The sequence below is a fragment of the Pseudopipra pipra genome, chromosome 5 (assembly GCF_036250125.1).
Source record: "Pseudopipra pipra isolate bDixPip1 chromosome 5, bDixPip1.hap1, whole genome shotgun sequence".
NCBI lineage: Eukaryota > Metazoa > Chordata > Aves > Passeriformes > Pipridae > Pseudopipra > Pseudopipra pipra.
In genome coordinates this window covers 28,235,293-28,248,970 of record NC_087553.1, presented here as the reverse complement: position 1 = coordinate 28,248,970, position 13,678 = coordinate 28,235,293, and the positions used below count along the sequence as shown (strand labels likewise).

Below are 13,678 nucleotides of genomic sequence, written 5' to 3'. Positions count from 1 at the left end.
GCACTGAAGCATTGGAACCTCCCTGCTCAAGAACAGCTAACCATTAGATTGCTGTGGCTAAACCATCAAACCACATTGTAAGGCCATCACAAGAACTGAACTCTCCATTACAGTACATAACTGACGGTAATCAGTCTTAGTAATAAATCATGTTTTATTTTTATAGCAGTGTCTTTTACCACTGTATTTGTCTGGCTTCTTCACAGACAAGAAGTGCCTCCCCTCAACACTCACAAAGCCCAGTTGGTCTAGTCTGCTGCGTTTGCTGAAGACCACCAAGGTTTATATGCAGCATCAGTAGCACAGATATGCCAACAGAAATATGTTTAAAGTAGAATCATTTTTCGCTATATATTCCAACGAGAGCTGCATGAGAGTAAGCTCTTACTAAAAGCTAATTTTTCAGTACCATGAGAACAAACTGGACAAAAAATTTAAATCATTATAGTAAGCATATCTACCCACACATTAAGGTTACCTTAGTGTGTCTTAACTATTTGAATTCATAACCAGAAAATATTCAGAGAACAAATTTACTAAATAGTTAATCAAGGGTTAAGTAAATACAGAAATCTAAATACTCTGTACATGAATAAAGAAAGAAAATATTTTTTTATTTTCTGCAACTAAAATCAATACGCAAAATCTTGTAAAATAAAGTCTATTTTATACTACGATTCATTCCCAGGGTAATTCAAGATGTACAGCTGAATGAAAATTAGTAACTGAACATTCTCTAAAATAAATTACCACTTGATAATGATATAGTGAGACGCTCAATTCTCATACCTGGGCTGTTTCAGAAGCCAAGCTTTTCCTCTGTTCCGTTGATTTCTCTATAGCTTCACTAAGAGATTTGGCATACTGCACCATGGCTTTCAATTGGGAATCAGTCAAAACCCACAGCAAATCATCCAGAATCAGAACCAGTTTCGATGCCACTACATTACAATCTTTTAACTGTAGAATAAAAAATTAAAGAAGTTGAATGGACTCATTAAGTACTTAAGTTTCTTATATACATGGGGGGGAAAAAAGCAGAATGCAAAAAGCAATAACATTTTTTAATTTAAATTGTATTGCTCTCATTAACTAAGAATTACCTTACGGTATATTTATGCCTCGCTTTATGTGTTTGGCATGCACTGGATATTAAACTGCTGCATTTCTCTAAATATAAGCAATGTAAATATTACCCGAATCTAGAGAGATAAAACAACAGGCATCATCATAAACAAAGTTCTGCAGAGCAAACGGTTTCATTAGTAGGACCTGTACAAGGTCTTCATTTTCAAAATCTGCCTGCAGTATTTCTCACAAACTCTACAGTCTTACCAATCATATGTTATTAAAAATTTAGTTCAGGGAATTCTACATTTTATACAGTCTAAATTTAAAACCTTTACAATGTGTGTGTATGCATTAAGGGCATGAGTTACAAATTAATTAATAAAATAATAAAAGATTTCAAACTTTTCAAGTTTACCCTTCTTTTAAGCGTGACCCTAATTTTGGATTGGTTAGTAATGAGTCGAACTGGAGCACTCATGATTTCATGCTTAGAACTCTGGATTGCATCTGCTTCTATTCTGATCATCTGCCAGTTGATTTCTTTAAAAGTCAAAACCTTTAGAGAGAGAAAAAGAGAAAGAAACAAACTTCATGCAATAAGATGGTTTACTTGCACCTAACCATGTGTACGTACATATCTGTATATATATACATACAAACTCTTATGAGCTATATGAACAGAATAAATACAAGTCACTTGTTATTCCACTTACAGGTGTTGGGAAGCAAAGCCCTGACCCTTCTCGCTACCTCCAAAATGTCACAGAAATGTTTAGCTACTTCCAAGGAGGCCAAGGTAACAAGCAGCATTTAAAATATTCAGAAGAAAATAAAGGTCACAACTATTGCATACTAGGCTGCCTTTGGGAGAGGAAAATAAAAGATTGTGTAGTTTAGTTTCAAAATGTTAAATCATAGTATATAGAAAAAGAGCAGGGAGGGAAGCAAAGCTACAGGATGGGAAAGGGTTTTTTGGAGTGTTTTATTTCAATTAAAAGAGAAACTTAAACATTGAGCACACTGCATGCCATGTAGATCCCACAAGCTTTGAATCTACTACATGGATTTCTAGAAGACACAGCAAACAAATGTAAGAATAATGATACAAGAGCAGCAAGCACAGCTGGACACTGAAAATCAAACAGGGAAAAAAACAGTGACTGTCCAGCAGCAACATGATGGAGAACATCAAATGAATGAACAGGAGGACATCAATAGGAAGAAACAGTAATTCTAGTCCTTCCTACATGGTTTGGATGAGGGGATCGAGTTTACCCTCAGTAAGTTCGCAGACAACACAAAGCTGGTACGGAGTGTTGATTTCCTGGAGGGTAGGAAGGCTCTGAAGAGGGATATGGACAGGCTGTATTGATGGGCCAAGGAAAACTTTATGAGGCTCAAAAAGGCCAAGTGCCAGTCCTGCACTTGGGTCACAACAACCCCAGGCAGCGCTATAGGCTGGGGGAAGAGTGACTGTCCAGTTCGGGGCCCCTCACTTCGAGTCAGACATTGAGGTGCTGGAGCAGGTCCAGAGAAGGGCAACAGAGCTGGTGAAGGGTCTGGAGCACAAGTCTTATGAGGAGCAGCTGAGGGAGCTGAGGGTGTTTAACCTGGAGAAAAGGAGGCTCGGGGAGACCTTATCACTCTTTACAACTACCTGAAAGGAGGTTGTATCAAGGTGGGAATCAGCCTCTTCTCCCAGGCACCTAGCGACAGGATGAGAGGACAGAGTTTCCAGCTGCACCAGGGGACGTTCAGGTTGGACATCAGGAAGAATTTTTTCACTAAAAGGGTGATTAAGCATTGGAATAGGCTGCCCAGAGAAGTGGTGGAGTCACCATCCCTGGAGAAGTTCAAGAAATGACTAGACATGGCATTTAATACTATGGTCTAGTGGGCATGGTGGTGTTTGGTCAAAAGTTTGACTCAGTCTTGGCAGTCTTTTCCAACCTTAGTGATTCTGTGATAACTCTCTGAAGAAAAAAAGATCAGCCATAAGAAAAGCACAAGAAGGAAGAGTTTGTTTGGTATGTGTCTTATTTTTCATCAGCCATTCTTTTCTTGTTAATTTGAAAATCTTATGGCATACATCCTGAGAATATAAGCAGAGACTTAAGTAAAACATTCCCAATATATCTGGGAAGGAGACACACACAATCAAGTGAGCAAGATGGAAAGGCCCAGTGCAAAGTATCCTGAAACACTATTTGAAGAAAAGCAGAGTACCTACCCTTCTCATACAGGAGATGCAGTGTGATTGAAAGCTTCTAGAAAAATTCTACGGAAATTGCTTTTCACATTAAGAGTATAGCTACAGAGCAAAGCTACAGCACAAGTTATCTTCATAGTACAGCACTTCATTTGTTTTTCACCTTCTCATGTAATTTACTGCTAACAAATCATTCACTGTAATTGCTAAGAATTTATGTTTACAGAATTCATTGCCCTAAAAGGAACATTCCCCAGGGAAAGCTCTGTTGTGTATGGGGCAACTGTTCAGAACCAAATTCTTCCTAAAAAGCAAAAAATATGCCAATTCAAAATTCCATCTGGTCAAACTTTAATTCTTCCTCTTTAGACTTCATTAACACATACAGTTGAGCTACAGGAAAGGCAAACTGTTAGAAAAACAGTTTTCAACTTCTTATTTTTGTGATATTTTTAACTGATATTCTCTTGGGCTTTCTTTTGCTATATAAAAACAACTACCAGACTTCTTAACTCTGAGTAAACTCTATTTCTTCTGGAATAATCATCTCTAAATAGGCAATCATGAGCAAAACTTAAAACACCCTTTTATCCAAGGCCAGATGTATGATGCTAAAATAAGCCTCTCGAAACACAGTATTTAGAATCAACATTGCACTCAGCATACATTTTACTTTGGTTACCTGGGAGAAAGCCAGGTAACCAATGGTGTACATCACTCTCAGACTTCCACATTAAATTCTCCCAGACAGTAGAAATGTATGCACTTTACTGCTATTACTTTTTTGCATACCTATGATTTAGCTATTCCAAGAAAATTATTTAATTCTTGCACAAAAACTTACCAAAATTCATTTAAAACTGCTTTAGGAAACAAAATCCTCACCAGGCAAACCTTCACAAGCAAATAACCAGTTGAGTCTTTAAAAATAATAAAATAATACCAATACCAATAATAATAATAATAATAATAATAATAATAATAATAATAAAACCCAGCACAACACCTTATCCTTCCACATTTGATATACTATTCTTTTTTCTTTCAGTACTTTTCAAGTCTGGCCCAGTTTGAATTTTAAAATAGTCACAAACTCGGGGAACATAAGAGCGAAACAACAGTACACCTGCTTTCCTCGGCCTTTGTTCTTCCCTAAGCATCCACTTCGGCCACTGCTAGAAACATGACGTTTGATCTGACTCACATCCACCACTTTTACATCTTTGGCTTCCTAGAGGACAGCTGAAACTACTGAGCACAGAATGCCTCCATTTCTAGTAATGGCACGTTTCCTACACTGTATAAGGCTGCAATTCAACTTACTCCTTTATGACAAAAACAAGGGGAAAAAGTTAGTAAAAGGTGTTCTTTACCTCTCCGCGCTGAGTTTCTTGTATTCTGGTAAATCTGAGGTCAGCATGTTCCCAGTTTGCATTTACACTATATATTCTCAGCTGGGAAAGTTCAAATGAGGCATTAAAGGCTTTTGCACCAATCCTTATTATAATGGAGTTCACAGAAACTGAAATGCCTTCTACCACTTTTTCAGCAAAGCCATATTCACTAAAAAGTGAAATGCCAACATATTAAATACATACCCAGGGAAAGGGACCAAAATTAAGCATATTAAACATGTGAAATAAATAATGAAACAGATGTTAAAATAAATTAAGTTCCTAGTGTATTCTCCAGTGAGCAATTTTTACTCAATATACTTGATCTAGTTTATAATAATTTCCACCCTATGATCCTAATCTCTACATAGTGATTAAAGAACATATATTTGACTAAGATCAATCTACATGAAGTATAACAGTTAATGCGATCCTGCTATGTTAAATGTTTTATACATACATATAAATGTATAAAAATATATATAATACATATATAAGAATAGCAGTCTACAGCATAATGTAGAAATTTTACTCTTTATGTATACATAAGGAGTAATTGACAGCAAATTAATTACTTGACAATTCCAGTCTGGTTAGTATTTAGCTCTATAAGTCAAGTTATTCCATCCATTAAAAATAATACCTTTCATATATTCAAAATAGTATAAAGTATTTGCTTTGTTTCATTCTATAAAACAGTGGTGGTTATGCTTCTACAGCAAATCACATGCATTCCAGCATTAAAAAAGATAAAGCAGTTACAATTACTTTTTTAAAGAAAATCTTATATGTTCTGAATGTTTTAGATTAGTGAATGAAAAATTATATTTTAAATATTATTTTAACACCTAAAATTTTTTGCCTTTTGTTGTTTTGGGTTCTTTTCTGCTTGTTTTAAAAGTACAGTTTGTGTGGTTTGTCATTCCTTCTCCTTTTCATAACTTGCATTCTACACAGAATCTCTATGGCAATGGTTTTCAAGCTATACCCCAGGAGACACAGAGGTCCATGGACTACTTCTACACATTACACAGAAGTTAAAACAAGAAAAGCAATTGTATCATCACGTTCATTTCTCTGTATATGGGTCACTGTGACCACTGAAAAACATTTTGTGTCCATATAAAGGAAATGACTGGGGGTGTGGTGAGATGGAAATCACTGATGTAATGCTGTATTGTCCTAGCAAATTACTTGAGTTTTGGGATATACAGTGTGCATGAAATCTCTCAGTAAGATTTGGCCAATACAATAAAGGAAAGAGAACTTGAAAACACCACACTAACAAATAACCCTTAAAACTGCTTTTTAGACAAAATAAATAAAACATAAAAATTTTTAAAAGCCACATCAACATTATATATGTTTTCTAAAAAAGCTGAAGGCAAGATATTGTTAATTTTAAAAAAACTTAACAATTACAGTTGGTAAATATCTGATATAGCAGTTGCCCCCACATGAAACATGTCTAGGAAGCTCCATACCCAGTTCACACATTCTCTAGGCTTGGGTCTGGATAGTTCCATTATCACTAAACCACTTCATGCACAAGTAATAAAATAAAATTTTGCAGAGATGGACATGGCAAGCTGGAACCCTATATACTTCTGCAAATTTGCAGTTGATCAAACTGTTTTATAGTAATCTATTTTTTTTTGACTGATCACATGTAAGTATCATCACTGACCTCTGTCCAGATGCAGTTGCTATAGGAGAGGGTCCATTAGGGGCACGTGGCTCTTCACATGTGCTCATTTCCATTACAACTTTATCCAAGGACTTGAAAAACAAAACAAAACAAAAAAAATTGGACATCTAAGAGGTAACAAAGTAAATAGACAACATATGAAGAATAGAAATTGAAACAAAAAAAAACAACTTGAGAATTTTTTCTGAAATATACATAAAACATTTCTTACCATGTTGTTTTTCCCATAATTCTGGTACATTACAAAAGTTTATCTTTTTTAACTTTTTTCATGTTTTTTAATTTTGTGAGTTCTAGCAGACATCCCCAGACAAATAGTGTATCACAAAATTCTTGATCCCTGAGTATTATTTATCCATCACACTCATTTTCAAAAAAATTGCATTTCAAAATGGACTTTAATGTAGTCATCTGAGTTTTCTTTCTATATGGCTGTGTTTATAGTGAGATAAGTATACTTCCTGAGTTTCATGAATGGTTCAGTAAGTTCAGAAAATTTTAAAGGAAAATATTTGAAACTAGTCCACTGAAATTCATGATAGTCCACGAAGTTTTGTGCTGCATCTCTGAAATAAAACCTGAATAGAATACACACTCACATTTATGTATATATGAATCTTCAGTACATCTAGTAAAACAAGTAATTTCTAAACAGATATATTGTAGTATAATTTGCAACACATTATATCGTAGTAAAATTGTATTCTATTTTTGCATTCTTTGTACTTGAAGAGTAGTGTTACAAATGGAGCTGACAATTAAGGGAATGAGACATCTAAATCCTGCTTCAACTAAAGGCCCTATTTAAGTAGCAGAACCATAACATGCATATTAACAGAGCTTGAGCAGAATGGGAACAAACCAAATGCAAAACCATATTCCTAGCAATTGAATTAATACAAGAATCTCCAAACTTATATTGCAATATTTGTGACCTAAATTTATCATTACAACCTGGGAAGGCTCTTAGGTTAAAGCTTATAGTCCTGAAATTTTGTCCCATTGGATGCCCATTCAAAGCACAGCAGTTAAGAGTATGTCCCTGTCTAATTCTACTTTCTACTACCCCTTCTGAATTCCTGCATTTATGCTCTTAGGTCAGACAAAACATAATAAAAACCTTTGTCCTCAGTTTTAGATTTTTCATGATTCAATCTGCCCTAGCTACTAGACTTTATTATTACATTGGGTTAATTGTGCCTGTCTTCATAAACTGCTTGCTTCACAAACGTTTTCCTGTACTATTCTTATCCATGAAAACCTAACTACAATTAAAAATCCTAAACTGTCTAGTCTGGATTTACTTATACTTCACTATATTTTGATGGTTAAAGGGAAGCATTAGCTGTTAACAGTAAATGTGGACATTTTAAAATTATTTTCTCAGCTGTCTCAATGATTATCTTGCCTCACAAAACAATAACAGAGGAAAAAACAAGAAAAACCTAATCCCATAGTTTGAGGATGGAGGGGGAAACCAAGATTTCTCCTGTTATCCTAACATTGTTGGGTGTTTGACCATTCTTTTTAAGGTTTTAAGAATTTCCTTCACTATGTGACTAGTGTAAAGAGCAGTAGGAAGGACAGTGATTCAAGGAGTTCACATACTATAAATAAGAGGTAACGAAGATGCAGATATATGTCTTTTCTCACTGGTAACTACTCTACTTTGACAGAGCAAAAACTTCTGCTAGCATCCTCAGAGCCCAGATCACTCCTCAAAAGTATCTTGTTCATCATATAAAGCCAGAAATTGATTATTACAAAGATAACAGTATGTGCCACTATGTTAAGAGACAGATTCTCACAAAGGGCAACTCAGCTGAATGAAAGGACCTCTGGCTAAACACGTGGGTTCTAGTCACCTCCTAAGCTATGCAAACAGAGGATGCCATTCCAACTTAATTAAACTCCCAGTAGCAAAAATATGCCCCCATGCCCCCACAAATTAGTGGACGTTCAGTGATGTAATGAAGGGCTGAAGTTTGACACTTAGGCCACTGAATTCACTTTCCTTTAGAAATCAGAAGAGGTGTTGTATATTCTACCACTGAAGAATGAAATGAACTTTTGTTACCAATTTAATGAACTTGTTCAAGGAAACCTTTATGTAAAAAAAGGTTACCTTGAAAATTATGTTAGCCTCAAAGATTTCTAATTTAAATTCAACAGGAACAAAGGAAACGATGCCTTGCTACCACAGATCAAAGTGTGTAATCTTTAAGAATAGCACAGCTTAAACCAATTTCCTAATTTGGCAGTTGCATCACAGAGCCAAGAGGTTGAATCATCCCACCCTGGCATTACCAGATTAAGTTCTGGGTGTCAAGAAGAAGCAGTACAGACATTAGTGCATTACAACTGGGTCACCAGCAAATGCCCCAAATATTTAAAACAACATGTCTTTTCTAAATCTGATTCAGAACTAAGGAATTACAAGCACATTCAGAAATCCACTGCAAGACTGGGAAGCATGACAGTTAAGGGAATATTCACTTTTAAGCAAATACAGCTAAGGAAGTTTAGTCATCATCAAGTAAAGTACTTCAAATGCTACAAAATTCTTAGTGTACTTAAAAATAAAGAACAAAATTAAACAAGTGCAATAACTACCATCACTTATAATTGTTGTTGAGTTCTATTTACACATTTTACATCCTATTTATATCCAGGCTGAATCCTAAGGTGTTATAGAAGCCCTGTAAATGCTATCTGTATCAAACCTGCTGAGGCTGAGAACATCAGGTAGAGTACAGATGTAAAATAGAGAAGTCCTTAGAAAAGATAGCTCCAATAGACAGGCAGGAACTTTTAAAAGGCATTAATTGGACAAATAACTACCCTTCAGGTGAACCCAAATTAACATGTAATGACTGAAAACTTGACAGAAGTAGCTAAGGGTCAAATGTCATAGTGATGGCATCCAAGCCACAGATTAGGAAAACAAACATACCAAGAAAACATAAAGGCATTTTGTCTTGATCTGCTGCTACCCAGAGGACATTAAGTAAAGGCCTACTGATGTTTTAATTATTTCTAGCATCAAGTCAAGAGAACTATATAAATATTTAAGATTCTGCTACACACGGTATATTTAGAAGTTATTTCAGAACTCACCAAAGAGATGGGATGTGTTTTCAATTTTGTCCATGGTATCTGCAAGAGAAAACAGTATTCTAAAGCAAAGTAAATATTTAAAATACAGTAAAATTAAGCATTTGTTTAGAATGCATTTTATGTATAAAAATTATATTTCTAACTTTTGAACTTGGAATAATATTACTTTCAAAATATCAAGTTTATCTGAAAATACTATATAGTAACTCTACACACATGCTAGGTCTTAAAAAACCCAGAGCTTCCAAATCTACTTATCACTGATCAGAAAAACAGAGGAACAAAATAGAATCTGTCTCTTTAATACTGGTTGTCAAGTATCACAAAAAGCAGCACTTTGTTACTCATTCTGTTCTTTCAAAGGAAGGAAATTCCACATTCCCTTTATTGACCTTCAGCTGATTGGGTGCCTGTGACAAGGTACCAAGTTCACCACCTTGAGAAAAATCAGGACAATGTCCCACCAGGGGTAAACAAAAAAAACCACAATAACAACAAAACAAAACAAACCCAAACAAAACAAAACAAACAAAAAAACCCCCACACCACAAAAAAGCCACAAACAAACTTCTCCAAAAGACTGAGGAGGTGCCAATGTTTGACCACACCATAACTTCTGTCCAGAACAAGCCACCACTTAGTTTCTTACTCCCACATCAGTATAATGTGGGAGGGATGATATACATTATTTCAATTATTAGCAGCCACACTGACCAAAAAGCAATGTCTACTAGCTTTAGAGTGTTTCCACATTTCCCAAAGACCAGAATCCCTCAGAAAGGTATTTTTGGAAATGAGAACACAACACGAGGGAAGGAAAGCAATAAACGGAGAGGAGCAAAGAAAGAACACAGAAAAAAGAGAGCAGTAAATATGATACATTAATTACCAAGGACAAATACAAGCTTTTACCTCTACCTGGTTTTCAGAACATGCAAGAATAAATTCTACTCAGAAAGAAAAAACAATAATTAAAAAAACGCTGCTTATTTTCATCATTTCCATATGTATTTCATGTCATCACGTGAGAAACAAAAGTTAGTACAAAATTATTGCTGGTAACATCTTTGTCTTTAAAATTTTATCAAGCACTTCTCACAATTTTCTATTAATACAAAGTTGCTTGAAAGTTTACAGAGACAGAAGGAAAAGAAACATTTGGTGAAACACCATTCCAGCAAAATAAAATACTCACCCTAATGGATGCTTTATTGCAAAACACCTTGTTTATAGCCAGCCATGTTGGAAGATCCAGCATATTCTGAAGTACCTCTTGATCCAGCTCTAAATTGGTCAGCTGACCTTCCCCCTTTAATGTGCTCAAGTTGATCTTGTCAGGGGACAGATTTTTGGTGAACCTAAAAACAAACACACACCTTAAGTAAACACATATAAAGCAATCAAAGCTGTCCTACCTGTCGGTGACAACTTAAAGCAGCGGTCTGGGGCTGAGGAAATCATCTTAGATGCAATCGTTCTTAGATACAATTTCATCCTAAAAAGAAAATGGTATGATGGAAATGATTTGTTCTTCTAAATTTTTTAATCTCATTAACTCAATTTACAAATACATAAGCAAAAATATATTACGAGATATCTTCTAATTTTTGCATCATCCACAATAACAAATCCTTGATTCAAATTACTGAACTACTTATTTTAAGCTATATAAGGTAAAATTGCATCTATTTCAGTCTTCTTTCATTTTTCAAAAGGAGAAAGAAATCCAAAACCTCTGCAACTCGCTGTCATAAACAGTACCTTTCTACATACACTTAGTTAAAATCTTGAAATGAAAAGTTTTATTTACAATATTAAGTTTACTCATAGATTTTAATGACATAAATTAGAAGTACACATACACATACATAGCAGCATGAGGTATATAAAATATTGGATGAAAACCTGAAAGTTCAATGATATCCATGGGCTGAAAAATGTAACTATTTAAAGGAGTACATATGCAAAAAAATTTCATTATACCTCAACGGCAGTATGATTTGCTGATACAACAGAACAATCTATGTGACTGTTTCAAATGGTTCACATCTTTGTGAGACCATGTGACAGAACCCATAAAACTCTTACCCTAAAACCAACAGCTGCAGCATTTTATCTACCACAGGGTAAGAACAGGATATACTTAATCACACTTTTAATCTGCCATGGAAAATTGTTTCTGCTCACGAATTGAGTCTAATTTTACAAGATTAGGTAACAGAAAATACTACGATTGGCATTATGCTTTGTGACTTTTCCCACCGAAATCTTCCGGTGCTGCCATTCTGCAGTCAGAGACATTAGAATGTCCCATTAGTAACCGCAAAATATAAAGCTTCCTATCTCAGAAATCATTGAGAAGTCTCATATGACTCAGCTCATTCAAATTTCTAGAAGAAAAAAGCAGCCATTGTGTGTTCACAGTTGCATGATAGTATCTCTCATTCTTGACTTTCTAGATGAGAGTCAACATAAGAATTACAAATTGGTGTTATTTTATAGTCACATTTATAGAGCAAATGGCAAAACATTCTGCCATTACATACACACATATACATACAAGTCTGCTAAGACTCATGTTCTGTGAAAGAAGTCCCCCTCAGAGTTCCCTGCTGCTCTGCCATATCAGAAATGCCACTCAACACGGAGAGAGACCTAAGCGTTACCTTGGTCCCAACTGCAGACACAGCACAGTGAAACACAGAGGATCTACAGGAACAGGTTTTCAAACTTCACAGCAAGAAAGACACCAAAATACCATTAAGGAAGAAAGTGCAAAGCCAGTTCTGAGCTACTTCCAGTATCCTTCAATCAGACAAAATATGAGCCAGTCTCTCCCAACAGGGAACAGAAGAACGGGGAAAGAAATTTCAAAAAGGACCATCGCTTTTCTATACATATTTTTTTAAAAATTCTTCCAAGAGGGTTGCTTTGAATTTATTTTGTCTCCTGCAGTCAGCAAAAGTAAAAATGCTCAAAGTGCTGCTTCATTCAGAACAGACCGACATAAGAGGATCTCCACCTATTAAGACTGTACCCTTCACGTCAAGAGTCGCAGAAACAAACTCTCAGCAGGTGAGCTGTGAGAAGCTATTTCAAGCATAGGCACCTCTAGTAGGTCTCTTCATTCCACTTCCACAGCTGGAATGCTACTGATGAGCAAATGCTGAGGAGACTGTGGTGTTTCCCCAAAACCCATAGTAACTTCATAATACATGACAACCACATCTGCTTTATCCATCTGCTTTGTCAAGAGCCAATTTTCCACTGAGGATGCCAACACTTTACTCATCTGTGCCAATTCTCTGCTCCTTCTAAATTCATCTGTTCCACAGAATATACTCTTGTTTGTCTGTTGGATAATTTCAGCTCTTTAGAATTGTTTCATACTGCTTGATATAGTAGGAAAACCTTTTACTTTTATACAGTGGCCTTTGACAGAAAAAAACCCCAAACAAAACAGAAGTTGGTCTATTTGTTGCAAACACAAGGCAACCATACCTGTTAGTTAGACTTTGTAAGAATTCTGATCTTTGTGCATAAAATTGAAAGCACAGCCAGATGACAAGTACAACAGTGTTTTGAATTAAAAATTTAAAAAGTCCTTAGGGCAACCACTAGTCTTCAAATGGTACTGCTCCAGGATCCCATGGTACACCAGACCAGGACATGCCCCACTGAGCCAATGTGCTTTGACTTTTTCTTCTGGTGTGCTTCACATTCAGCTAACAGACTCAGGGAGATGTACCACAGACACACTGCTGTGAGTCAACTGCAAGTTCCAGTGAATTTGCCATGAGCTGGAATAATCACCACTGTTACCCATCGAAATTGTTACTCAGATAAAATCTGCAACTTAATATTTTAATATTATTAACTCCTAATTTTTTTATTAAATTAAATGTTAATATTATTCTAAATATTATGGTGTTGGAGACTTTTTCTAATATTTATTGCTAAGCAAAATCTAAGGGGGAGGCTTTGGAGGTTGGCAAGCTATCTCTGTATCTAAAGAACTACTGTGTCTCTTACTACTGTAACCTACAATGCTTAACTGCGTAAAGTTGGAGAACTTATTAGGCTATCATATTTACCATACAATTTTTATGTAAAGCAGAGAGGTGATTCCCACAAAGTTAGTGTAGAATCATGTAATTCTGAATATGAAATAATTAGAAA

The 13,678-nt window shown here is 35.5% G+C and overlaps 1 protein-coding gene across 5 annotated transcripts in view; it reads right to left on the bottom strand.

The window, feature by feature from the left end:
• Positions 1-13,678, bottom strand: part of BLTP3B (bridge-like lipid transfer protein family member 3B) — a 53,790-nt gene that overhangs the window by 26,393 nt on the left and 13,719 nt on the right. For all 5 annotated transcript variants that reach the window (XR_010430705.1, XM_064655350.1, XM_064655354.1 and 2 more), the window contains 6 exons: positions 10,695-10,857; positions 9,500-9,538; positions 6,362-6,453; positions 4,654-4,843; positions 1,487-1,627; positions 790-960 (listed from right to left, as the gene is read on the bottom strand). Coding sequence is in view for 4 of the 5 variants with exons in the window: in XM_064655350.1 (XP_064511420.1) it covers positions 790-960; positions 1,487-1,627; positions 4,654-4,843; positions 6,362-6,453; positions 9,500-9,538; positions 10,695-10,857 (796 nt within the window). In the remaining variant the exon portion in view is untranslated. The remainder of the gene's footprint in view (positions 1-789; positions 961-1,486; positions 1,628-4,653; positions 4,844-6,361; positions 6,454-9,499; positions 9,539-10,694; positions 10,858-13,678) is intronic.